The sequence below is a fragment of the Adelges cooleyi genome, unplaced genomic scaffold, assembly GCF_023614345.1.
Source record: "Adelges cooleyi isolate 19-005CV unplaced genomic scaffold, UGA_ACOO_1.1 ACOO_flye_CR_arks_rails_tigmint_CR_PRNA_108, whole genome shotgun sequence".
Lineage (NCBI taxonomy): Eukaryota > Metazoa > Arthropoda > Insecta > Hemiptera > Adelgidae > Adelges > Adelges cooleyi.
This window is the reverse complement of record NW_026095761.1, coordinates 1,487,320-1,514,516: the sequence shown is the minus strand read 5'-3', so window position 1 is coordinate 1,514,516 and position 27,197 is coordinate 1,487,320. Positions and strand designations below refer to the sequence as shown.

The window sequence follows — 27,197 nt, the reverse complement described above, 5'->3', positions numbered from 1 at the left end:
CCAAAACGTTGGCTATGATAACTCATGGAACAAAAAATACAGCGAGTCCAACTTTGTTCCCGGTCCTACTTATTCCCGCTCGAAAATCACTCCGAACATTAGTATTATTTATTTGCGACAAATTAAGAATTTCATTCGCAAATTGCATTTGAATATTTTTAACATAAAAATGAAAAATCCATAAATCGTCTGACCGTTAAAATTCAAAATTCGGCAATCTCAAGTCTTATTGGTGTGTTCACATGTGGTGGGGGTTAATCGTTAAAATGGATTCCTTTGTCGTCAATATCTTACGTGACAACCAAAACTAAAACTGATACTAAATACTAATATTTTTGAAAGAAATTTTACTAAATAAATATCCCGTCGTGTTCCTAATCATAAACATTACTGAAAACCATAAATCATTATTAGCATATTATCATTTAATTTATCACCGTTTAGTCAACAAAATCCTCCGAACATGAGTTCTGTAAGTCGATCAATACTTTTGTTTATTAATTATTTTAATGTTTATATAATTTCTATTTGTCAAATTGCTGCATTATAGATTTCCAATGTTGAAAATCTTTCTCCTCAAACCATCCGTCGAATAGTTAAAGAACAAGAAGAACTGATTAAAGATCCACCAGAAGGCATAAGAATTACGGTAAACGATTCCGATGTCACTGACATACAAGCATTTATTGACGGTCCAGGTAAATATCAGCTACTGATATTTTTTAATTATTTTGTAGATGGATTAATCTAGTTTTTAAATTACAATAATGATTTTTTTAATAAAAGCCGGAACACCATATGCTGGTGGTCGTTTCAATGTCAAATTAGTTTTGGGCAAGGATTTTCCACAAACACCACCCAAAGCGTATTTCCTAACTAAAATATTCCACCCTAATGTTGCTAGCAGTGGAGAAATATGTGTTAACACCCTTAAAAGAGATTGGAAACCAGACTTGGGCATAAAACATATTCTTTTGGTAAATTTGTATTAATAGTAAAGTAATTTACAACTTACAATGTAATTTTATATTTAGACGATCAAATGTCTGTTAATTGTTCCAAATGCGGAGTCAGCATTAAATGAAGAAGCTGGTAAACTCCTTTTAGAAGAATATGAACATTATTTCCAAAGAGCACAAATGATTACCGAAATTCATGCTCAGGTATATAATTTTTTAATATTGTACTTGACCATGACCATACCCATATTATTTCATTCTATAGAAATGATGACAGCTTTTACGGTAATATTGTTCCCCGCCTTGACATCTGTTTTGAACACCTAATCCACCTCCTGTGAATGATTGACATTTTTATCGTTATCCAACCTTGTTAAGATGTTAATCACTATGGTCATGTTTCGGGCAAAAGAAGTTCAAAAAATGTTGTTTTTTATAATTAAATAATGATAATAATAAGAATAGATTATTAACTTTTACTTTGTTATTATACTGATATAGGTACCAAAAAGTATGAAAATTGGCCGTGAAGAAGATGCGAGTGATGGACCTATGGCAAAAAAACATGCTGGTAGTAAATCATTGGACAAAAAAAAGATTTCCAAAGATAAAAAGAAAACTTTGAAAAGACTATAATGAATTGGGTAAAATGTTTTAAGTTTACATTTTTTGTATTATACCGATGAAATTTCATCAATAAATTGTCATTTATATTTATTTTGTAGCCATTTTTGGTACCCATAGACTATAAAAAATATGCCCAAAACTAAATTTTTTTCCTTTCTTTTATTTTATTTTTTGTAGTATCTCGATTTTCAATTTTCTAACCGTGTGTTATGCAAATTTCAGAATTTGTAACTTTTAAATGTATATAAAATGTTTCATAGTTTAATTTATTATAAATAAATCTTATATTAAATATGTATGTTGCATTTTCTTATTTCTGTAGTGACTATGGTTGTCTTATCATTTTTACTTATTTACCTATTAATTATAATCTTATTAATACCAAGATAGTCTTGAAAGGTGTAAGCACAATCAGTGTGCTAACCAGGACCGACAGAAAGGTATATTGATTAAGGCAGCTGCCTTAGTTAGAAACCTTAGTTTCCTAACAATTAGTTAGGAAATTGAGTACTTTTAGCTTTGGTGTGGAACACGGAAGTTATTGGTTTTACAATGACGTGTAATTTTTATTTCTTGCGTCTGTAGTCACGATGACTTTTCTTAAAAACTAATTTACTTCAGTAATACCTATATAGATCTGAAATCATATGCGATTGATATTTTTGTGCGTCATAAGTTGAAAAAGTCAGTCCATCGAGGGATCACCTTCATCCTCTAAATCGGGAAAAATTAAAAAAAACTACAATATTTTAATTTTGTTTTGTTAATATTTAAAGAAAAGTAGTCTGATTAAATTGAAATTTATAATAAATGTTTATTTGATGTGCTCCTTAATGGCAATAACATCAAATTGAATTTATATCCAAAATTATTTAATAAACGTCATAACATACTGTAAAAAATGATCATCGGAAAACATTCAACCACATTCTCTACATATCTTTCAAATAAATAACAATGAGGATTAAGACGTCACACACCCTATTTAATAAGACGTTCGGTATAGGCATTATTTTGCAAAATTGTAATTATTTAAAAATTAAACTTATGTGTAATAATTCGTTCAGTAATGAGGAAGTTAATTAATTTTATCAGACTATTACAGCACCGTTGAGCGATTTAAAAAAAAATTTAGTCTAATCTAGCTACGCATATTCTCTAAATAATAATCGTCCAACACTTTTTTTTTATATATTTAAAATAATGAGAATTTTATGAAGGTTCTCAGTCAGATTTTTTTGATATTATTGGCCTAATATTCTCAATTTATACTATCATGACGACTCGTCGTGTATTTTTCGTCATTGACGAGAGAACAAAGTTTAAGTTCTTTGCTTTTTAACGGTATCAAATGTTTTTCTATGACCATTTCAATTTACCATTAATACATTTTTACAATTATTTATAAAAGGTATAATGACGTCCACTTAAGATTTTTCAATAATGAAAGATTTTTTTTATTAAGTAATTTTACGTTTCATTAATACTCGAGTAAGGTATTTAACATGAATGTGCATTTACAACCTGCATCATTAATACTAACAGAAAGAGCTACATTTTATTCAACTAGACTAAAACGCTATAGTCACATTCTTAAATCTATTAGATATGCCTGAAATTATTTCTACTACAGTATTTTTAAATCAAACCTTTGTAATAACTAATAACTCATAAAAATGAAGTCCCTAAATAATGTAACTATAAAGCTTTAAGAATTATTTAACTAAATTAGTCGAAATATTTAAAATGGCTTATACATTGAAATAAATGTCAAATATTGCCTATATTCTAACTTATAAATAGTTTTTTCCCTAGCCCACGACATTTAATACTAAACACTCGCCCGCCCAAATGTCCGTACTTTTCATATATTTCAGAAAAAAATTGAATAAAATTAATAAACAAACAAAAAAAACGAGAAAATTTTGGTTTTCACGACCACTTTATTTTATTGCTATATATAAGGTCGTCTTAAATTTAATACTCCAATTTAAAAACCTTAAGACAATGTACATAAACAGTTATATAAATGAAAATTAGTTAGATTATAAAAGTGTATAATTATAGGTTCCATTTCCTAATCACAATATTAAGAAAATAATATTAGTATTAGTACTAATAACGTTCAACTCGTTTTTTTAATCGTTCAAAATCTAGTTAACTTAAAATAGAAATTAAATAGACAAAACTATGGTACAGTTAATATTCATAATCAATTATTTTTGCTTTTTATGAAACTGTCAAGTTGTGCATCCAATTCATCTTTATTAGGCATCTTTTTCTCGGCTCCTCTACCGCCTCCTCTGGCTGCGCCACGACCTCTAGAGTTACCACGAATACTGTTACGTCCTCCTCCTCGAACACCACCACGATTAGCACGAACACCTAAAATAAAAGTAAAATATTAAAATTATGTCGAGGGGTGTTGTGCAGTGGTATAAGGATAAAACTGAGTAATAGAAGCATTAGATAGATAGCCTTGAGGTACATAATGTTTCTTACATCTGTTGTGCACTTGGTTTGTACGTATTGACGATGCAAAATGAATGTACCGTCAAAATATTATGTGTCAGAAGAGACTTAAAGTCAGATAATATCTATAATGAATAAAAAGAAAGAAAAATACAAACCTCCACGGCTACCACGAGTAGGTAAAGTTGCTGGCCTACTTAGACGGGTAGCAAGATTGGCAACTGTTGATAAATCAGTAGCTAGTTCAATTTTCATAGGACGACCTAAAAAAATCATAAAATTTAGAAGGAAAAAACACATTTGTAAATTAAATATTAAATTACCATCAAGAGGAACATTGTTGTATTGTCGAACTGCTTTCAACGCTGCATTTTTACTGTCAAAAACAACATCAGCTGTTCCTAAAGACCGTCCAGATCTGTCATAATGTACTGTTGCTGTTTTTAATGGTCCAAACTCATCAAATAATTCCTGAAATTGAACAATTTTTATTAAAAATTGTACCAAGATAAAAATTAAAGTAACTATTAGCATATATACCATCCACGCCAAAACCATTCACAAAGAATACAGAAAATTAAACTATATTAAATTTCCATAATTAAAAAAACTAACAGTGATTGTAATAGAAGGTTTAGATTACTTTGTTTAAAAATGTGTTATTGTTGAACGATTGTACAGCAAATGTGACAACAAAAATGATTTTTTGGTTGGTAATCCATTAGGACAGCAGTGTTCAATATTTCTTGTTCTTGTTTCTTACTATAGTTGATTATGATGTTGAATATAGTTTTGTTTCGCAATAGTGTTTTCTCTTAATTTGGCAAGGCAATTCGATTTTTGTACTTTATTTGAAATGATCATTCATCAACTTCCTTGGTAAAATTTGGAGCTATTAAATTACTTCAATGTAATCCTAATATATATATTTTTTAACAATAGCTTTGATTGAAGCTCAGTGACTTCATATGCATTTAAAATATTTGGACCCAATATAATAACATTTGTTTAACTATTTTGCATCACTTTTGCATTTATGCAATATTTGTAATCAGTTAATTAATTTATAACTAGTTTAAATAGTTAAATGCCCATTTTAACGACTGTAATTACACTGAAATATACTAATATAATTTCTCTTCTTAATTATAATATATTGATCGCCATAATATAATTTTTCACACGGCAATTTGTCTTCTTATGCAACTCGCATTTCAATAATTGTTGATATCTGTATCTTGATGTAATCAAATGGATGTATTTTTTTTTCATGTTGTGTTACAGGAACAGACAGATTATTTAAATAAATTTCTATCTTTGATGATAATTTGCATGGCATTAAATTATTCCATAACAATCCACCAACTAATAATTATTTGAAGTGTACATTTCAACAAAAAACAATGAATATAAACAATACGCAAGACACAAAAGACCAAAAACAAATATTTTCAAGATTTTACTGTTATGATTATACCTTACTTGTTAACAAGTTACTAAATTTTTGCTTTTCAAACTAACACCTCAGAATTGTTAGTTACTTAGACAAAAATGACAAGTAAATACAATGCATTTCACTCACATTACGCAAGTTATAAAACGTTTTAACATATTTATTCATAAAATGAAAATTTCAATATTCTAATTTGGCCTAACTACCAGCATTATTGTGCCTTGTTTTTTTTTTAACAGGTATACCAAAGTGTAATTAAAGTATTTCAAATTTTATTATTGTATAAATTGATGTTGGTTTAAAGATGTAGAAGGTTAAAGATGTAGATATAACTGAAGATTCATTGTAAACGAAGTAGAAAGTAGTAGGCTTCAACACTTGCACAAATGTAAATGATTTAAAGATGTAGTCATTTCTGAACTTCATTTGGTAATTCAAAACTTGTTTTAATAAATTTGATGTTAAAAATTGGTATACCTGAGAAAATACTTTGTTTTTAGACAATATTTGAGTTAACATAGGTTGAATTAAATTGACATGGGTTTTTTGCTTCTGAATAATTCAACCAATACTTTTATGGTAATCATAACATATTATATACCATTTCAATACAAATGTACACATTATCAGAACTAAGCACGATGCTTTGTAACTCAAAATTGTTTGTCTTAAAATGTCATAACGGTACTTAATGACCAATGTTGATAATTTCAATTGGGACAAAATATTATAACAATAGGCAAACACCTCTATTGTGATTACAACCGAATTCATGGGCAACAATTAATCTTGAGTAGCCAGATACCGAAATTATAAAGAGAAAACATTGTCCATGAGGATGATTCTGGACAGCCATTATTACAAATGAAACCCAAGCCTTGAACCAATAGTAGATCTAATATGTGACGAACATTCTATCTAGGTATCTTCAAGCTGCCATCGGCTGAAGATGCCTGGAAAAATAATGTTATCATTTTTATTTCACAATACTTATACGGTAGTATAGTAAAAAATACAATTATCTCAGAACTAATTCGTGAATCAATATATTTTTTAGTTATTAAGTTAATAAAATGCAAATAAATACTGTTAACTTTGCTTGTTTTTTTCTTAGCCTAACTAATTTTAGTGTTTTTTATTATTCTTACTAACAAACTATAATTTATACATTAATTGATAATAAATCATTTATTGAATAGTGTAAGTAATATATCTTGTGAACTTAATATTGTACAAATATAGACTGGTATACGCAATTAGAAAATGCTTAAAACTTGTCTATCATTATTTGTTAATTTTTTATTTACTGTAATATTGTCTTTAATTATAGTTTTAGTGATGATAGTACTATTTAATTACTAATATTTAATCAGAAAAATAGGATATGCTAATAAACTAGAACAAAATAAATTTGATATGCAGACAGATAACATTAAGAAATGAAATTTTTTTAAATAATGGTAGGTACCTAATAACTTAAAATTTATTAATTTTACTACCAAAAAATACCAAACAATGTAATACCAAACATCCATATCATAGAACAAAGTTATTGCCTTTAATATTCTTATTATTTCATCTCCATAACAATCAGTACCTTGAATATATCTTCTATTATGTTATACATTAACTTTTCTTCCTTAAATCGCTTTAGAAATATTATGAATAAATTAGAATAAAATATGCACAAACATGTATACATTATTTAGACATAAGCAAGAATATGGAAATATCAACACCATAAATTAAATATATTAGAAAACAAAATAGCACAGAATACTAAAAAATGATTATCAATAATTGATATTTTAATAATTTAACAATAATCAAACCTGTATGTCTGTAGAAGTAACTCCAAAGTCCAAGTTTGAAATAACAATTTTGTGTATATTAGTAGTTGAAAGTCCACCTCTAATATTTTGTCTCTTAGGTCCATCATACATGTCATGAGTCCAAGATGAATTTACATCACCCTAAAATAATATATAAACAAAAAATTGACAAAGATATAATTATTATAAATGTTTAACCTAAAAGGTAGTGGATCTTATGGCCTAATTAAACCAATTTATATAATAAAATTATCTTCCATTTGTTCCTTTCTTTGATTTTAAATAACATCTAGATTTGATACCTAGTAGTCAAATGATATAGACAACTAAAAGGAAAGCTAAAAATTGACAAAATACATCACTAGTTGTGTAGGAACTAGGAACGGCTTAATACAAAGTTAGGGAAAACACAACTACAATTATTCAAACAGTAATATGCCCTAATCACTATTAGTCATTATTGGTATTAATCCATTTTTTTTAGACACGACATTTTGTGTTTAAATGTTTTTGTCTTTTAATCAAAAGTGTTTTTTAAGCCTGCATAAGTTTCCACTGCTCATAAACTTACAAGTTACAGACAGTTCAAGTTTGCGGCTTGCAAGTATTACTGAGTGCCACAACATCAACATCATACATACAATGTGTATACATTGGCAGCTCGTGCCATGAAGCACTTGAGCACTTGCATATTATTTGAAGAATATTAATAATTTTACAGCAATAAAATATAATATTGATAAAAATACAAATTATTTTTAGGATGAACTTGTTTTATAGTAGGTATTAGGAAAATACTGTACATTGTAGACCGTACTACTAGGTGATGTCACCTAGCATTTAAGTTATACAGGTGACGGCAAGCGGACAAGGCTAATTCAATTTACGAACGTTAATAAAACATATGAAAAATTTGATCACTTTGCGAATGAGCACATATAGTTTCATTCCCACTACTTCCAAAAATATGTTATGTGCAATTAAGACTAGTACAAATGATTGCAGCATTGTCTTGATGGTATGGGGATGGGTAGTGATAATTTCACCACTGTTCGCGTTTCTGCTAGCCACTACAGCTAATACTATTTTTATCAACAAAACATGGGAATATTACTCCTGTATACAATAATTATACTTATTGTACAAACGTAATATTATTACTATTATACAATAGTACAAGAACACTGGAACACTGTTCACATTATATTATATCTTGTGTACAAGCAACAAATATGAAGTTTTATTGTATAGTTTATTTATAAATATGAACTACAAGTAACAACTATTTTACCCACGAGCCGCCACCGATCTTGTAGTCATTTAATATTGAGCATCATCATCAAACATCCAACAGTACATACTGTACACTTTTGATTTCACTACCGTTAGGTTAGGTTAGTTACCTATTACTACTAGTATTATTTGTTTACCTTTGTGTATGGTGAAAATCCGTTGGAACGCCTTGCCGCCGGCCTGCCTCTACGCATAGGGCCGCCACCGCCACCACTTCCGGCACCGTTCGATCGAAAATTGGATCCGCCACCTCGTTTGGCATTACCACCTCTTGGACCTTGTCTACCGCCACCACGACGGCCACCACCGCGGGATGAGGACCTTTTATTTTTAATGAGTTCGTCTAGGCTAACATCCATGTTCAAAAAGTATGTGTGTAATAAAGGTTTGCACAAATAAAGAGTAAAAGTAAAGACAATAAGGCGAACTGACGCTTTAAGTGGTGGTGAATAAAAATACTGAAATTAAGTGAGACAAACCACGCTACAAAAACATTTGTTAAATAATATGGCGTATGGCGTAACTATAGTACTAAAAAGTAATGTGGCCAGCCGCCAGAATAATAAAACGACAGTACGGCGGACGCTACTCGTTTAGCGTCAAAAATCTTGGTTATGGTCAGGTTAGGTAATACAGTACAATAACGATAAGTTGGCGACACTGTTAAAATAGCGCCAACGTTTTAAATCATGATTCAAGATATCAATACATTTTTTTCGTTAGTTATTTTTTTGTTGAATACAATATATATATAGTTTCATATAACGAATACTGTACGCGCATAGTTGTATTTTAAATATTTTACATATTTTAATGTTTAACATTTTAGTGTGTAAATTGTTCATCAAACATGAAAATCTGTTGATTTACAACGAAAAATGACGCTTTTTATAAATTTGATTATATTGATGAAGTTTTCTTTTAAAATATTTTTTTTTCCTCGGCGATCATCATTATATATATATATATATATATATAACTTATACAAAGTTACATATTTTAATCTCATTTGTTTTAACAAGCATTTAAAATGTGATTTTTTCAAAATTATCAAAAAAATACCCACTTCTCCAAAACGGCAAACTCTTGTCTCTTGTAGAGCGAAAGTAGCTAAATTGATTAGAGATTACTTAATAAAAAAGTACTTTATTAGGTACATAGTATAAAATACTATAACACAAAAATAAACAAAAACACCATTCAAATAAATTCAATTTTTTTATTTTATGAACAAACAAAGCAGAAATTACGCCGTAAGAGTTAAGACATCCGTGCAGTATTTTAGACAGTCATTCAGCAGTATTGCCGACAACTTTACGTTAGCCCCAAAGTTCATTTTTCATTAATCTAGTAAATTAGCCTTACATTTTGTTATGGTTATGAAATTCATTTGGAAATACTATTTTAATTTTAAGTATTTATAATGTGGCGGAATACATCTTTTTTTAAACCTCCACTTTTCTTCGTCGGTAGAATATTCACTGAACAACGATAGTTGAATCCGTTTTAATCAATTGACGCAACTCACATTCGCTTAAAATGTCTTGAAAATCAACTATACCACATGTTTATGAAGGGATTAGTATTACTTACTGAAAGTTTGCAAGTACATCTTACTATATGTATCATACTGTTTAGAGAACGCTACCCACTCATAATTTGTATTATAAAACAGAGTTTGCGTGAATCAGTACTCTGTACTGTAGAGGCTGTGATAGTACTAGAATCAACAATTTTCCATAGAAAAATATAGGAGAATATTATCCATGTTTAAGTGTGGTATTTTTTAATAGATTGAATTTTTTTCTCTGTGAATGTTTATAGTTTAATGCCGGGTTGCACCAAATATTTACTCAGAGATAAATTCGATTAACTGGAGTTAATCATTTAGTTTATCATTGATTAGACCCTGTATGATGATAATATTAACTTCTACTGCTGATACCATTTCTTCGATAATCAGTATACTGGTAACGTTAATATAAATCAACGATTTAGCAACACTCGTAAATTTAACACATGTTAATTTAACAAAAGTAAGTTCATTACGGTGGTAAATAATTGACCAATAGATAACAATAAGTTTGGTGCAACCGGGCATTAGGGGTTTTTAGTGTTTTACAATAAAATATTAAAAACTAATGGACTGAGTAATCGAAAATTTAAAAACACTTAAGCACAGATAATGTTTTCCTCTAGTTACTGTGAAAATTACGCGATTTTACAACAATTACAGAACACTTTAATTATGATTCTTGCAAACCAATTTTGATGGACAAAATGAAGTTTTGTCTGTAGAAATGAGTGCGGTAGTCTGACAAAACAAATAACAATGAATAATACATTATAATTATATATTAATAAATAATAAGTATACACTATAGTTTTAAGTTCTAATTTAAGATTTTGGGCAATATTGCCTATGCTTTACTCTTAATAAATGGGTGGGTAGGTTCTGTGACAATATTTCTGGTACAATTTGCTATCCCATAATAACATAAGATGACATTAACGGCGCACTTTGACGCTTTCAGGTAGAAAAATCAGTCGGCGCAATATACTGTTACCAGTAAAAATACGCCAAAACAAAAATTAATGTAAGAGCTTTAGCATTTAACTATTCATTCACATACTATTAAAAAATAGTTCGTGATTATTTAATTATATTTACATAATGCCAATAAATGATTACGTATCATTTTCTAAGCAATTTACAATAATATTAAATATTACTAACCTAGGAAAAAAAAACTTCACACGTAAAAATAATAAATTATTATAAAATTGTATAATATTCAATTATGTACAAAATTACACGTGCGTAGTATACATTTCATTACGATCTATCGACTGTAAATAATTATGTAGGTACGCTTGTTCTGATGCCGATAACGCCATGTACTACGAAACTGCTAACGGACATTCTAGAACAACAAAAAATTAATCAGAAATAAATTTTAGAGTAGAAGGCAAGTAAAAATTGAAAAAAGTGTTTAAAACACATATACAAACAGTTAAACTGAAATGGGGGTGGTGTTATCTCTCTTACCTCCTCTCCCAATAATATTAACAAAACAAAAATCCTTATTAGATATGCCAGTTTATGGACACTAAAATTTCCTGATTATAAAAATAGAATACAAAAAATATCTGTCTGAATTGTAATGACAATTTTTTTTTATGAACCCATTAATATATGATTTAATTATTTAATTTATTATGTAGTAGATATGAAAAATGTATTTTAATTTTAATTTTTGAATAACAACAACGAACTTATAGTTGACTGTAAAAAAAGTTATTTAAATACATTTGCTTATTACAAATTTCACTTTTACAGTTTGTACAGTATTTGCCTAAACATGAAGAATTATTTCCTTTTATAATATACTAGTTTTGCCCCATTAAAAAAAACTAGGTTTAGTACGCTATAAGATCAATGTAAACGGTTAAAGCTTAAAATAAAACTACGGACGTGTAAAAGTAGATCGTCGCTTCTTTAGACTACCTAATTATTTGGTCACGCAAGATGTCCTAACGACAAAAGGGTAATGGAGCGTGTATATGTAATCTACAAATTGAAGTAGGATTAAGGTGATTCATGATTTAATTTTTTTGAGGCGTTTCAAAATACTTGATGATACAATAATGCTCGTGGGATTTATTATAAATTAACTAATAGTCATCATTAGGCAAGGGCGCTACAGGTAAAAATTCAGAGGGCCGCCTATGATTTTTTAATGGATTTTGGGAATTTGGGATACTGAATATAAATTGTTTTACTTTTAGAAGAGCGGGATGTTGCCTCCCCTGCCCCTCCCTGTGGGCGCCCTTGTAATATTAGGCACTTAATTGTACTTGGATGTTTTGGTATGTGCTACTTGTTGACATATTATACATATTCTGATATTCCGTATTTGTTTCTACGCAAGCAAACTGATGATTTACTCGATAAAAATGAATAAATATTTAATAGTACAAACATTTTCTAATTAAATACTAGAGAATTTACCAACTAGAATTTTTTTATACACGTATATAATAGACACGATATAGTGGTTATAAGCACAATAACTGGCTAAATGTATTGCGATTTATTTGAACAACTAAAATAGACATTATTTTTAACTTTAATAGGGCTTGGCATTACCTCATTTTAAACAGAATGCTTGTTAATTATTTTCTAAAATAAACTTAAATTTCATCACAGTAGCTTAGAAGTAAATATTTGTTATGAATGAAATAATTAGATCACAAGGCCAATAGATAGAAACTTATTTCGTTGCTTTCCAAAAGTAATGTCGGTCGATAAAAAAAATATATAAACAAGTTTTAAGTTATTTTATACAGCGAATCAGCGAGTGGTGGTATGCATTTGTTACGGTCCTCTCGTTATAGACGCTCTACACACAAATAGCAAAGTGCATTTTTCAAACGCCTACAATTAATTATTTTCGCTATGTCAATCTCACTTTCCAGTCGTCGTCGTCGGTATAATATTGAGTATAGATTGTACATAAATACTATACATTTGGAACGTATTAATATTATTATTTATACCATACTCATTGATGGCACTTACTGCAGACCGAACAGCCAGATTCGTCCGAGCCGTCGCCGCATCCGTCTCGGCCCGAGCACAATACAGCAGTGGATCGGCACCTACCATTTTTGCATCTGAACGGGCAATGATCAGTTGGTGGACCACGAGCCCGTGGCAATATAGATACCGTTTTATTGGTAGTCACCTGTACGCCACTGACACATAAACCTTCCAGTTCGTCTGACTTATCTGCGCACGTTACCACAGCATTGCACAGTTCATACTCGGGCAAGCAACGGCCATCTCCACACTGGATCGTATACGGTGGACACTCTAACACACAAGTTCACAATACACAGTTAAGAGTTAGTGCATATTACATATAACTATAAAATAAACGTACTACGAGTGCATTGATTTTAATTATTATGGTCGCATCCTTGATGAGAGTTATAGAAACGTGTACCTATCCAGCAGTTATAAATTCGTTACGTTGGAGAGAGTTTCAGTTTGAAAGAGGTATTTAGAAGAAAATTACATTAGTGTAAGTTTAATTGAATGGTTCAATTAACAATGGTACATTCAACAAATTTTATACTTAAAAACAAAGAAACTCTTACTTATCTACGTAGTGTTAGTGTGCATAAATCATTATGAATGACACAATTTCCTGACTTGTAACTGGCAATAAAGAGTGAATTGCTATGTAAAATGATGAGAATCAAAAAAGGGTATGAACAATATTTCAAAAAATAAATGTGTTTGATCATAAAATTTGTCAATGACCAAACCTTTTTCTACCTATACAAGTACAAGTTTTGCAATTGTTCTTAAATTTTTAAGAAGATTGAAAAAACGTATGAAAATCACATGGATGGTATTATGTTCTTCTAAGAGAACACATTGGAAAAACAACTTTTATTTTACTCTCCTGTAAATTAAAAAAAACCAATCGTATTCTTTTGATTATCGATATTTCATATGTTATGTTTTAAAATAATAACATTATTTGGCGACTGCCAAAATAAGAAATGCATAATAATAGTCACTGGCCATCAATAAAAATGTTGTTCTCGAGGATAAGGTGTAATTTATAAACAACTTGGATAATCCCACTATAATTTATCTATACCAGCATCAATAATGAAATGTTACACAAGTAACAAGTTCAGCTTAGTATAATAGAATAAAGAAATGTGTTATAAAGAAAAACATAAAGAAAGAAGTTTAAATTACATTCCTCATTTTATACATGTAACCGTCGGTGTGTAAATTGCTTACTTGTTACCAGTGTAATAATCTTGAAGACGTGCGTACCTATACGTTATACAACTATTTAATGTAATTTAAGATCAATATTTACCCTTGTGTCCAACAGCTTTACACCCTTCTTCGTCATCGCCGTAAGGGCAGTTTTGAATTCCGTCACAGCGTGTTGATCTCGACACACAGACATTTTTAATACCATTGCCAGACCTGCACTTAAATGAAGTGCTCGGACATTGTTGGCTTCCCGAGCATTCCTCGTCAGAGATATCGTCCTCGCCACAATCGCCTTTCCGGCCATCGCACACGAAGAACCAACTTATACATTTCCCACTTGACCGACACTAAAGACATACCATTAAATGAATATTTTCTTAAACGAAAATGTATATAAAAGGACATTAATTTATACATTTAATATATATATATTATGGCCGTAATATATAAGCCGTATTAAATTCTTATACCTGGAACGTGTTCGGTAAACATCCACGATTCTTTGCTGAACACTGTAGATTTGTTGTGCTGTTACTGAACTGACAATCACATACGCCTTGAATACATCTTGAATTTATATCATTCTGCATACATTGTGCATCAGTAGAGCACACAAATCCCAGGCTTATTCGTTTTTTGGAGTCGCCTTTCCTCGTCAATAAACCTAGAAAGTTTTATTTTTATTAAAATTATGTTTCTGCATTTTGTATCTATATGAAATCGAAACATTGATCAGTAAGCAGTTTACAAAATACATTATAAGCACACAATTCGATATTCACCTGAGTTAATTAATGGTTTCTTATACGGTTTCGCCGTAAGATTGTCATCGATTGTTTGATTCTTTTTTTGAGAATCCTTTAAAGGATTTTTTAAATAATACTTAACGGGTGAATATGTTGGCGTTGAAGTAAGGTTTACAAATAAAATCGGATTTTGGGTGCTAATCGGCTGGTTTGAATAATTTTTTATTTCACTTGTTTTGTTTGTTTTTAAAATAGGTTTTTTCAACGGTAGCCTACTAGTCGGTCTTGTTGGCTCTGATGTCGTTGTGGTCGCAGTTGGCCGTTTCAAATACGGCACCTTTTTCTTAAAGTCTGGTTTCCCGAACGGATACTTAAGCACCGAATTCGCTGGTTTCGCCAGAACCGTTTCTTGTCCCTTAGACGGACAGTCAGATTGAGAATTAGAATCACATACGCAAAATCCGAATACGCCTGGTATGGTAAACTCACATTTGTTTCTTTCATCCCACATTGTGCAATGTATATCACTATAACATACTTCACCCATTTTGGCAGCTGTGAACAAAAGTTGTTGGATTAAAAACACCGGTAGGTGATTGCAAAGTACTCGATTAATGGAAATTTGAATTATCGTGTCCCTTGTGGATCTAGAGTGGCATAAAAACAGGGAGGGTTCAAATTCAATGGACAATGTTAGAAAGTTTTAAAATTCAAAGTGTACAAAAAATATCGGAGATGAAAGTAAGTGTAATAATGATATTATATGTATATTTTTCGATATTAGACATTAACATTTTAAAATATAATTGTATTTCATCCTGTTATTGCTATTCTTAATAAGCTATTTAGTTGACAATTTAATTTACACGTGTATATAATCATTGATTATAAATACTAATATTTATAATTTATAATCAACAATGGTATGATATACATAAATATGGTTCCTAGTTCACTACTTACAGAATAAAAACATTAACGACTTACTATTTGTCTATATATTTACGAATTATAAAATATATATTAATTTTGTTTTCATAAGTATAATGTAGTATAATATAAATTATTAGGTACGTCTACCAAATTATGAAATATACTATGTCACCTATATCTTATATTATAATGCATGATCTATGATTTAGATCAATGGTGTTAAATATTTCAATATAATAACGTGTAGGTAAATCGTGTAGTTTGTGTTTACAGTTTACACCAAACAGATTACAGTTAATTTATTTCACACATTTTTACGCGTATTCGAAAAATTTCACGCATATAAAATTCGTGTATTATGACGATGGGAAACAGCCTCAGCACAGTACAGGTAGTCTAGTCATATTTACCCATTGTCATACATGCCTCCAGTTGTGTTATAAAGATATTTAAACCTCTAAACACGTATTCAACTAAGCGGACTATAACATGTCTATTTATTTATTTTAATAATATACAAACGTCAAAACAGTTGAAATTTGTTTCTTCGTTTTTTTTTTATTTGTTAGGTATATTATTAATAATAATTATTATTAAATATTATATTAATTAAATATACTATATCAGAAAATAAAATAATTAGTAAATATTTTAAACATTTAAAATTTAAAGCATTTTGAAATTTATTAGATAACTAATAAATCTTCAAACTCTGAAGGAGAAATCTGATCATTCTAAACTTAATTTTTCTTTTTCCAGAACAAAAAATTGTGTACTACAATTTTTATCTTTCTCTACGACTAAATCGTTTTATATACTAATAATTAAAAAAGTTGTAAAATATTATTTAATGTTTTCATTTTTCACAATAATAGCGTAATTTTGTTATAACAAAATTGTCTACGGTTTTAGGATTTTTTTTTGTTATTGTTATTATAACTATCATGATACAGCGTTATTTTATAAATGTTTTTAACGATAGCATGCAAAATTTGAACTGTTATACTACCTTTTTCAAGTCAATGACTCTGATGTTCAAGACTATAAATTGTAATAATACTATCTTATAAATTATTCTTACTACAATATATTAGGTAGCTAATAATCAATATTTGACTTATTTTTGTATAACTGTTATATTAGAATTAAAAAATGAGACTAAGTAATAATTAGCAGATCAAATCTATATTTGGCTACTTAAAGGCATTAATAAAAGGTAAAGAAAATAAAGAAGGTACAATATATCTATACACTGCAACACCTTTTTTCTTTTCCAATGTAATATGCTCAGAAGTAAACTAAGTGTTATGATAAATTATAATAAAACGTAGTGAATATATTTAACCATAGTTTGATTAGATACCCACATATCTTCTTAATCACATCCACCTAGTACATAATATTACAAAAAATAATCGATTCAAATCTAATTTTACAAATAACTACATTAAAAAAAAAAAAAAGAATTTCTATTTATATATATATATTTTAATTACTTTTAACCGTAACTTTTTTTTTTTGCTCTAAGTATGTAAAATTGGGTACAATTTTTTTAACTATGTAAATAAGTAACTGGTAATAATTGCATAGTTAAGTTAATATTATGAAAAACGCTATTGACATTTGACCTTATAATTCAGTAGTAATATTATCGAATAGGTACATTTTTTACTATTTGACTTTCAAACAAATTTGTTTTCGTTAATTGCGATGTAAAATTATATTTTGCTGTAGAACATTAAATCGTTATATCCGATAAATGACAAACGAGACGCCCACATAATAACATTCCTTTTTATCCAGGCCAAATCGGCTACGGGTGGATTTTTATAAATCCGTCGTATAATAGAGCCAACTGCCGAGAGAACCAAATTGTATTATTCGATATTGTGCCGAGATAATCATAGTGGCTGATGATTCAATAGTGTACCGAAATAGTTTATTGTACTTTCAATTTAAAATTTGCAACGAAAATCTCATTACCGCGTCACCGTACCGTTTTTTTTTCTTCTCTTGTGTCTACTGCAATATGTGTTAATCCCTTTTTCTACGAAACACAAATTAATCCATTGAAGCGTGTGACGTCAAAACCTATGTCAGTATTTTATTATATTACAGCTGCGAGACACATATGGTTTGCATAGTTCCTAACAGTGACAATATTCAGCAATAATCATGCTCGGAGTTTTATTATAGTTTTTGCTCTCGATTAGGATCAGCTGTTTTTTATGTCATAAATAAAAAATGTTGAAAATAATAACGGGATCTTAAATGTTAATGAACGATGTCAATGAACCAAAGTACTCGAGAAAAATCGTTGCATATATTTTTCACGCGATCGAATACGGTTGCTTGTCTGGGCTTACACGCGTGGGTAACCTATAGGCTATACACACTACAAAGTACTCGGCTATGTTAATATCCCGTATTGTTCTCCCACGTCGCTATGGGCAATTCCGAATACTAACTAGCTTCTTGTACTAGATATTTGTTTTGAGTAGCTTATATAACGGTCACATCGCCATGCAATCGGTTCCTTAATAAGTTTTTTAAAAAGCGAATCAACCGTTTCTTTATTTAATTTAAACCTATGCCGTTCTTCTCTTTAAATATAACGTTTGATTTTCGAACCACATAAATAAGGTAAATAAACACTACACATTACACACTTACGACTCAAACAGGTGTGCCTTCGGTACTGCCAAAATTTTGATTCGCACTGACAAACATTGTTTATGCACCTGCTATTGGCGACTTTCATTGAACATTGTTCGTCGACAACACATTCGAATCCTAAAAGTGTGGCTGTAAATTAGAAGTTTCGAATTAAAAATTATGTACAATACATTACAATAGTATTTATTTTTTTACTATTATCGCTAGTCCAGCTGAGGAAAAAGCTATTTATTTTTTTATAGTATTAACCTTAAATCATAACGGGGTTACAATGCTAATTGAATTATTCAGTGGGCAGTTATCAGCACGACTGGTAAGCCCGAGGCACTTGTAGAAGGCGCCAAGAGAACAGACAATGGTAATACATTTTATTACTTTTGAACAATGCTATAAGTGTTCTAGTTCCAGTTTTAGTTGCCCGAACCTAGACTAATTTTATTTTAGAAACGCTACCAGGCCTCAGCTAGAAAATTATATAAATGTAAAAAAGTCTGTGAAACGCCTTCGTTTCTAAACGTTCAATTTGATAACAAATTGGTAATAATTTTCAAGTTTCATAGTTGTCAAGTTGTCAGTCATATGTATCATTTATATCTTTGCTAGACGATTTACTTTCCCATGTGAAAATCGATGTATTACTACAATATTTATACATTCAACATAAATTATTCGACTTTAACCTTAATACAAAGTCGAGAGAGTAATGGTTAAATAGTAATGTTTTTATTTATTTGGCCGTCTGTAAGTACTTTTTCAATGGGTCACGGTTGTCTGATTCTTCATTTAATCATATAATGTTCCCTTTTTCTATAACAACTAGTAATCACAAATCGTACGTGTCTAGTTATTACCATAGGTAAATTACAAAATTTCAAATTGAGTCTTTCATTTTTTAAAGTAACTCTCTCCGAAAGACCAATCACTAGAAAATTGAAATAAACAGCTTGGATATGGTTAATAAATATACTTGTAAATATTTTTTTTAAAGATTCTAAAATACTTTTGGTGTTGACACTTGACTCCAGTAAAATGTTTAATATTTTTATTTATCTTCTTGCAAATTCATTTGTAAACTATATTTTTGCAATGTTAGGACTTGTTAAGGATAATCCTTAATAGCGTACTCCGGAGTAGGTACCATAGAAACCCGCAACATAATGGCGAATCTCACATACCATTATAACAATAAAATATTAAAATGTTTATAATTTTAGGGCAATTAACCTGTTAAAATTAATTCTCAGACCACATTTTGAATATTTTCAAAGCTTCAAACTATGTTTTTTTTTGGGGGGATTTAAAGCCTAAAAATTGTATTGAAAATCTAATGTGTATACTTGTTTAAAAAGTTAAGTTATTTTTAAAATAAAACCTTATAGTATTTACTTTTTACTTTTTATACCTACACAATTTACGATTAAAATACAAAATAAAAAAACCAAAATACACACTTTAATATTTTACTGAAATTATTAAATAATTTTAATTTATTATTTTTGTTAACACTTGTCAAGAATATTTATATTTTGTTCTATATTTTTTAATCAAAGTAGTGCACTTTTTAACATTTTAAATGTATAGGTAACGTTTTAGCAAACTAGTGAACCATATACCATCATTCTTTTTTTATCCAAAATATTACATTTATATACAATTAGATACTATAAATGTGGTAAAATGTATAACAATATATTTTTTGGGATAATCTTTTGTTATAGTATTTAAGCTTGCATTAAAGTTGTATTCTTTATTTTTTGTTTACTTACATTGTACACACGTGTCATTCATCCTTGCATAATATGGCAAACAAGTGCAAGTCTCCGACTCTTTATGACATTTGCTGAATTCTGTTCTACAGTCTTGATTAGATGAGCAACTGTCTCCCAATTCTGCTCCAGTAGTTCGTCCAAGAAAACTCTAAACAAATTTAATTCGTAAATTATCATAATTTTATACGGTATAGTATGTTTAAAATCGATTAAAAAAATGTATAAAGGGCGTAAGAAAATATGATATGAGTGAAAAATGGTATTACACTTGAAACTGTATTTATTGCAAATAAAATTATGTTTTGAACATTTTCTTAAATTTGAATTTTCGCTATATATATGAGTTTTTTTTTAAATTTAACTATCAATGAAGCATTAACTTAAGTTTCATTAGAACTCAACGTTCCAACACAAACCACGGAATATGACAATACATATTTTGTTTATAATTATTTTAGTTTTACTAACCAAAAGTTATAACAATGAAAGCTATGTGACGAGTTTTAATTTCTATATATTTATTTCTATTAGTAAAAACTAAAAAAACAAAAAAAGAGTCTCTAGTTCCTTCTATAAAAATACAACTAGAATAATAAGATGAATACGGTTGGTGCAACTTCTATACTTTTTCAATATGTATAGTCAACCACCAATGTGTATTTAACTATTACAAGGAAACATGTCAAGACATCTAATATCTACTACTTTTTAAAAATCGTATTTAAAGTTCAGACGTAGCATGCATGTGCAGTAGTTTTGAGTTACAGTTTGCTCTCCGGTTTAGATGAAAACGTCTAAAAAATTTAACTTTGTAAAATTGTTCCTATAGGAATTATAAAATTATATTTTGTAGACTGTGGGATGCTGAATGATAAATGTGATCTGGTCAATAAACGTCAATAACGTAGCGAGCTTAATAGATAGTGTTACATTGGAATTAAAAAACTGGAATGTTAAAGAGGATGTGAGATGTAACGCGGACCGTAACACAGTTTAGTTTAAAACACAAAGGGGAACGATTAAGAATTAATTTATAAGTGTGGGCGGAAACTTATGTCTACAGTGTATTTATAATTGAACGACAAAACGTTAAGCATGAAACACTAGTAAATCGTCGAAGTCACCATGTAGTTTTTAAGTTTTATGTCCTAATACAAAAGTAATAACAAAAATAATCTTACACATAAAACGTTAATATTGTTCCATGTCAATGGTTTGATGTTTTAATGTTTAGTATATAAAAAAAAACATTTTTGATTTTTCCATTTTAGACAATTTTATTTTATTGTAATAATAGCAATAAATTATAAAAAATTGAGAGAAGGGGCTTAAAAGTTAAACACCAAAAATATACTAAAAAGGCCCTTCATGTAACTTAATGTAAGAAACGTAAACAAGTTTGAGGGTGCTAAGCACACTCAAGCCTCCCTTAAATTGTGTCTATATTAACGCCAATAATGAATACTTAACCGTGGCAGCTGATATTTTATCATTTTATTTTGTAAGTATTCTTAGTATTTTTTAACTTCCCTGCTTCCCTAATGGTATTATATTTTTAAACTTTCAGATTTAGACATATTTTAGTTATTAAAATTACATTAGGCACAAAAACAACATCCAATCGATAATCGCACATCCAAAATTATCTCAGTAATATAACGTATCGTTTCATTCTGCCTTAGAGCTGGACTTATCATTAATCATTATCGTGTTTTAATTATATAAATGCTAAGACTAATTGTAACCAGGTCTAAACAAAAAAAAAACATTATCATTAACTATATGTTTTATGTATAAAGTTTAAATACGAAATGCACTTTATTTTTTAAATACTACTTACTCAATAATGACTAGTCTTGAAGTTCCTAAGTTTTGTACGTATTTATTATTAATTATTTTAATTGTTTAAAGTACAAAACTCTACACTCTCAATAATGTGATAGGGATCCATTGAAATATAAATTGTATGAGTATTTTAAATACCTATACCTAAATTAATTTGTAGTAATATATATTATAAGGATTAAATATCAGTTCAATAATTAAATTATGAACATGTTATTTTATTTAGTATCTCAATGTAATGCATGCGTACTGAGGAATAAGAGAATATCAATACTAGAGTGATTCATAGGTTTAATATTTACAAATAGTGAGAGGCAATATTGTTACTAGTAAATAGCAGTTATGGTGTAGTTAGTAGTAACGTAGTAGTAGTAGTAGTAGTAGTAGTTTTCGACTAAATAATTCATGATTTGTCTCGTTTATTAGGGCCACATTTTTCAGTGGAAAAAACGCTGGAAAATATAATGAAAGTACCTACCAATACAAATATAATAAAACGTATTAAGTATAACAAAAAGAAAAATCCATCATTTAATAGTGCGTTATATATTACAATACACGTATTATTTATTAACTCAGGTCATACGTGTATTTTTTAGAAATTTTTTTACAAAATTCATAATCTTATTCAAAATTTCTGCTTTTAATAAAATGTTTTGCAAACATTTAATAATCCAGTTTCATTAACACAAAGTATATACTATAACTCTATAGTTTTGCTCAGGATTTAGCAAAAATATTATAATCTAAAATGATAGCCATTCATTTAAGTATTGTATATAATTATGTATTGTTTAACTATACTTGGTATAAGTATGTTATACGTTTTTAATAAATAAGTACTAAATTTTATTACATAAAAAATCAAATGGGAACTATCATTTAAATTATTTATGTGTTATTAATTTGATCCTTGTAAGTTTATAACACTCATGACATATTTTAAATAAAAAATAGCTCCTAGATCTAATTACGTCTATGATGACATCTTGTAAGAACATTTTAGTCATTTACAATATTTACCTAAAAAGATTCCCTAGTATAAAAAGGTTTTCACTTTTAAATGTTTTATAAAAAAATAAAGTAAAACATTATACACATCAACTTAACAATGAAAAAAAACCTACGTGATAAAAAATATTGTTTACACTCATAAAGGTGCGTGTCATTTGTTAATATTTGACTACGTATCATACCTATAGCAATAAAAACAAGAGTCTTCTTTGGTTTTTATGGACTTCTTTCGGGGGGGGGGGGGGGGGGGGGAATTGACGCGTTTTACACTTAACCGTAATTCTAGTTTTTGTCTGTGTACTTTATGTATTTACTTATGTTGTGAACCAATAGTTTAAGCCTTTACCTGTTAGCGCGTATAGTATACACAAGAAACCGTGTATGTTCATTGTTGTGTAGTCTTATATATGTGCACCGTCATTCCCGACCATAAATCTAATAATATAATAACAATAATAATATTTGTGCTATATTACCATTCTCATATTTCTCACGTGAGACCGTATTTTAGTCTAAGAAGTCCTACTCACGGGTGAATATTTAGCTTCTTATATTCCGTTATACGCAAGCGGCACGAGGAATAAGAAACGTTTTTGACATTCGTATTCATATGTATTTTTTTTTTTTTTTTATCAGTATTGCCATAATCTCGACAGCACAACAATGCAATAATTTATACGAACGTCTATATTTTAGTTGAATAACTTTATAAAATTCGGTTTAAAAATATTACAAGTAGAGTAAACGTGATTAGCAATTTCAAATAAAAATACATTATGCACTAGTAAGTATAAGTGTTAATACGTAACTACGAAGTTTACCATTCATACTTATGAGTTATGTCTTATAGGTACATTTCACATTAATATTTTGCCTGCACAATAATAAATAGTTAATATTCATAATAATAATAATAAGTGAATAAAGCGCCTATTACCTAATGTATGCAAATAACACACAAGTACTTCATACAATATTTAGAATCAGACGTGAATAATTTTTTTTAAAAAATAATAAAATATAAAATTGAACATCAAACAATGTGCAAACAAATTGCATTAAACAATAAACAATATCTTATTTGAAATAAACTTTAACTTAAATCCGTGGTTAATTGATGTATTAACATTATTTCGAAACTAAAATAGTATTGTATCATTTAAAATCATTTACATTTAATTATGATTTATGTTTCTACCGTAATTATTTCTAACTTTTAATGAAATTTAACATAACTTTTTTCCAGGGTCCGCCTAAGCAGCAACCGACGCCCTTAGCTATAGTGTTGGGGCCGCACAACTACTGTTTAAACGTTTTGCAAGCTATACATCCCTAATTATCAGATATAATATGTATGTATTTATGAGCTATAAATAATAGACCATAAATAATGTTGAAATAATTAATTGGGTATGTTAAATACAGCAGAATATTCCGAAGAACTATAATTTAGGCTTTTATTACTTTAATAATAATATAAAATTAATAAAATCTAAAAAGACGTTTGGCCAACACATACATCCATATCAATTTTTTTTTTCTAGTAAATCTCATATCGAACAATAGTGATATGTGTTTAACTCTAGAAACTGTGCAATTAGACTACTTATATATACTTTTAGCGTATAAATGATTGGGACACGCCTGGGGCGTTCTTCATAAACCAATTCAATGATCAATGTATTTTTGTCGTGTCACCATCACGTTAGATCTATTTGTTCACAATAAGTCCAGACAGACGTCTACGCCAGAATCAATTGACGGGAACGTTTAATTTAACAATATAAAATGAAATGTATACCTAGTCAATATCCTCAGTCTGTTTTATCTTCGAGTATGCGATTGTAGTATTTGTATCCCCATCAAAGATTATTGATTTAAAAATGTTGTTTTATTGTGAGATTTATATGCCAATCTAAATGTACTCAATGAAAGGAAGAATAAAAGAGAAAATCAGAAAATAACGTAATAAGAAAAAAGCCGTTCGAATTAGGTTAAACTCTGCAATTCACTCGAGCGGTTAAATGAATAAAACGATTTACTTTAATTCTATAATGCAAGTTTTTTATGTATCTATTTATACCAAACCCTTTCTACTCAGTTATAAAAAAAATATATTCATTTTTCAATTTTTGTAAATTATTTACTTAACATTTTACCTAACGTGATGTATCCAATTATATTTTTCAGGGAGTTAACAAAAAATGATAAAATATTAAATATATGTTTGATTATAATATGTTGAACTATCTTTACAAAGACAAGGTTTTCAAATTTATAAAAAATTAAAATATTGTTATACAAATTTAGTTTTGGAATAGGTAGGTTAATCCCATAAAATTTATATTTTTCCAAACCGTTTTTGTATTAATTAAAAAATCAATTTGCATCTGTAATAAAATTCTTAATTACCAATTTTGTTTATAATAAAATATAAATATGACCGTTTCTGTGAAAATAGAGACTATTTTATTGACATCTATACTATAATAGTTAGATCTATCAATCAATTTTCTTATAATGACATTATTATGTTTCTTAAATTAAATATATATGAACAATAATTAAATCAGATGCAAATAAAATAGAATAAATCATTATCAAAGCTTTATAGTATATTGAACACAGATCATCATTAATCATAATTAAGCAAAAAGACGGAAAGTTATGAATTGAGATGGTATGTTAACGAGACGAATACACTTAATGCATTCCCAGATGCATGAATGCAATCGTGCTCATATAATATAGACTACATCTTTTTGTGTAATTGTTCGTTAATAGCACATAGTTAGGTCTATTATGTAGCTCTCTTTTATTACATTAGATACCTAATTAATCTCTATTATAATGTATTGTTGGTCCACTACTTTACTAAGTATCATTGCGGAGAGATTTTAAAATAGATTCTTGTAAAGGATATAAAAAAAATATAAAGCGAGATGTACCTAAATCTATTTATATTAAGCACACGTGTATTAACGCTAGGCTTCAATATAGGCGTCAAAAATGTGCTTAGCCCACCTCAAAAAGCTGAATAGCCACACTAGGATTTTAAGTTTTGTTTATAGTTTATTACTAATTATACTTGTAGTAATGGAAAGAAAACTGATGCAATATTTCCTTTTTTTTTTTAATTTAATAATCAAATAAGAAATTTATTTTTAAACAATTCATATTTTTCAAACTCTATACAAAGGCGCACTACTTATTAAAATATATTTATATTAATTAAACCTTTAATGCATATTTTATACATTATACGCCGATACGCGAATTAATGTACCTAAGCTGGTAAGTTTTCCATTTTTAACAAAAAAAAAAATATGTTTGTGTAGCATTTAACAGTTAAATTAAATAAAGACCACATTTTAGCTTACTTACCTCAAGTACCATTACAAAGCAAAAGCCTTTTAAAAGATTAGGAATCATTGTTTTCTTGATTTTGGCAACACTCAAAAATGGAAATAGATATAAGAAGTCACGTAGTGATATTTTTTACAAATTAAAAAAACTACTCGATATCGTAATAAACTTTACGGTCGAAGAGCTGTAACACATAGTTGTAGCACAGCACGACCCATTCGGTCACCCAACACACTGTTACACCGGAAAAACTGAGATCCCGGCCGGAGTGCACCGCGCGACATACTACTATCCCCACCGAATTTCCTTTATAGTAAATTCTTTTAGGCTGCAGCGATTCACAATGCATAGGTGCTATCCCGATAGTTAAAACGCTTATGTACAAAATTATTAGACAGGGCATCAC

General features: G+C 28.8%; 3 protein-coding genes across 3 annotated transcripts; 1 reads left to right on the top strand and 2 right to left on the bottom strand.

The window, feature by feature from the left end:
- The first annotated feature begins 428 nt into the window (after positions 1–428).
- On the top strand, positions 429–1,805 carry LOC126847415 (ubiquitin-conjugating enzyme E2 S). The gene is made up of 5 exons (XM_050587627.1): positions 429–472; positions 551–698; positions 787–977; positions 1,035–1,163; positions 1,461–1,805. The coding sequence occupies exons 1-5, from the start codon at positions 464–466 to the stop codon at positions 1,593–1,595; spliced, it is 612 nt and encodes a 203-aa protein (XP_050443584.1). The 5' UTR covers positions 429–463; the 3' UTR covers positions 1,596–1,805.
- Positions 1,806–3,509: 1,704 nt separating this feature from the next.
- On the bottom strand, positions 3,510–9,202 carry LOC126845132 (THO complex subunit 4-A-like). The gene is made up of 5 exons (XM_050583693.1): positions 8,774–9,202; positions 7,344–7,484; positions 4,382–4,529; positions 4,217–4,321; positions 3,510–3,971 (listed from the first exon to the last, which is right to left on the bottom strand). Exons 1-5 carry the CDS (start codon positions 8,993–8,995, stop codon positions 3,799–3,801), a joined length of 789 nt encoding a protein of 262 aa, XP_050439650.1. The 5' UTR covers positions 8,996–9,202; the 3' UTR covers positions 3,510–3,798.
- A 1,818-nt stretch (positions 9,203–11,020) lies between these two features.
- Positions 11,021–27,026, bottom strand: LOC126841865 (uncharacterized). The gene is made up of 8 exons (XM_050578609.1): positions 26,810–27,026; positions 20,564–20,714; positions 18,795–18,926; positions 15,225–15,743; positions 14,913–15,106; positions 14,543–14,789; positions 13,219–13,512; positions 11,021–11,560 (listed from the first exon to the last, which is right to left on the bottom strand). Exons 1-8 carry the CDS (start codon positions 26,855–26,857, stop codon positions 11,538–11,540), a joined length of 1,608 nt encoding a protein of 535 aa, XP_050434566.1. The 5' UTR covers positions 26,858–27,026; the 3' UTR covers positions 11,021–11,537.
- Positions 27,027–27,197: the final 171 nt, after the last annotated feature.

Bases quoted from the DNA above. Each gene is read 5' to 3' on its own strand.
- LOC126845132 (XM_050583693.1), bottom strand. From the start codon at position 8,995: ATGGATGTTAGCCTAGACGAACTCATTAAAAATAAAAGGTCCTCATCC. The intron at 7,485-8,773 runs GTAAACAAATAA...ATATTATTTTAG, and splicing joins GATTTTCACCATACACAAAG to GGTGATGTAAATTCATCTTG. The intron at 4,322-4,381 runs GTAATTTAATAT...TGATTTTTTTAG, and splicing joins CAACAATGTTCCTCTTGATG to GTCGTCCTATGAAAATTGAA.
- LOC126841865 (XM_050578609.1), bottom strand. From the start codon at position 26,857: ATGATTCCTAATCTTTTAAAAGGCTTTTGCTTTGTAATGGTACTTGAG. The intron at 15,107-15,224 runs GTGAATATCGAA...AAAACTTTCTAG, and splicing joins GAAACCATTAATTAACTCAG to GTTTATTGACGAGGAAAGGC. The intron at 14,790-14,912 runs GTATAAGAATTT...GTATGTCTTTAG, and splicing joins GTTTACCGAACACGTTCCAG to TGTCGGTCAAGTGGGAAATG.
- LOC126847415 (XM_050587627.1), top strand. The intron at 699-786 runs GTAAATATCAGC...TTTTAATAAAAG, and splicing joins AGCATTTATTGACGGTCCAG to CCGGAACACCATATGCTGGT. The intron at 978-1,034 runs GTAAATTTGTAT...TTTTATATTTAG, and splicing joins GCATAAAACATATTCTTTTG to ACGATCAAATGTCTGTTAAT.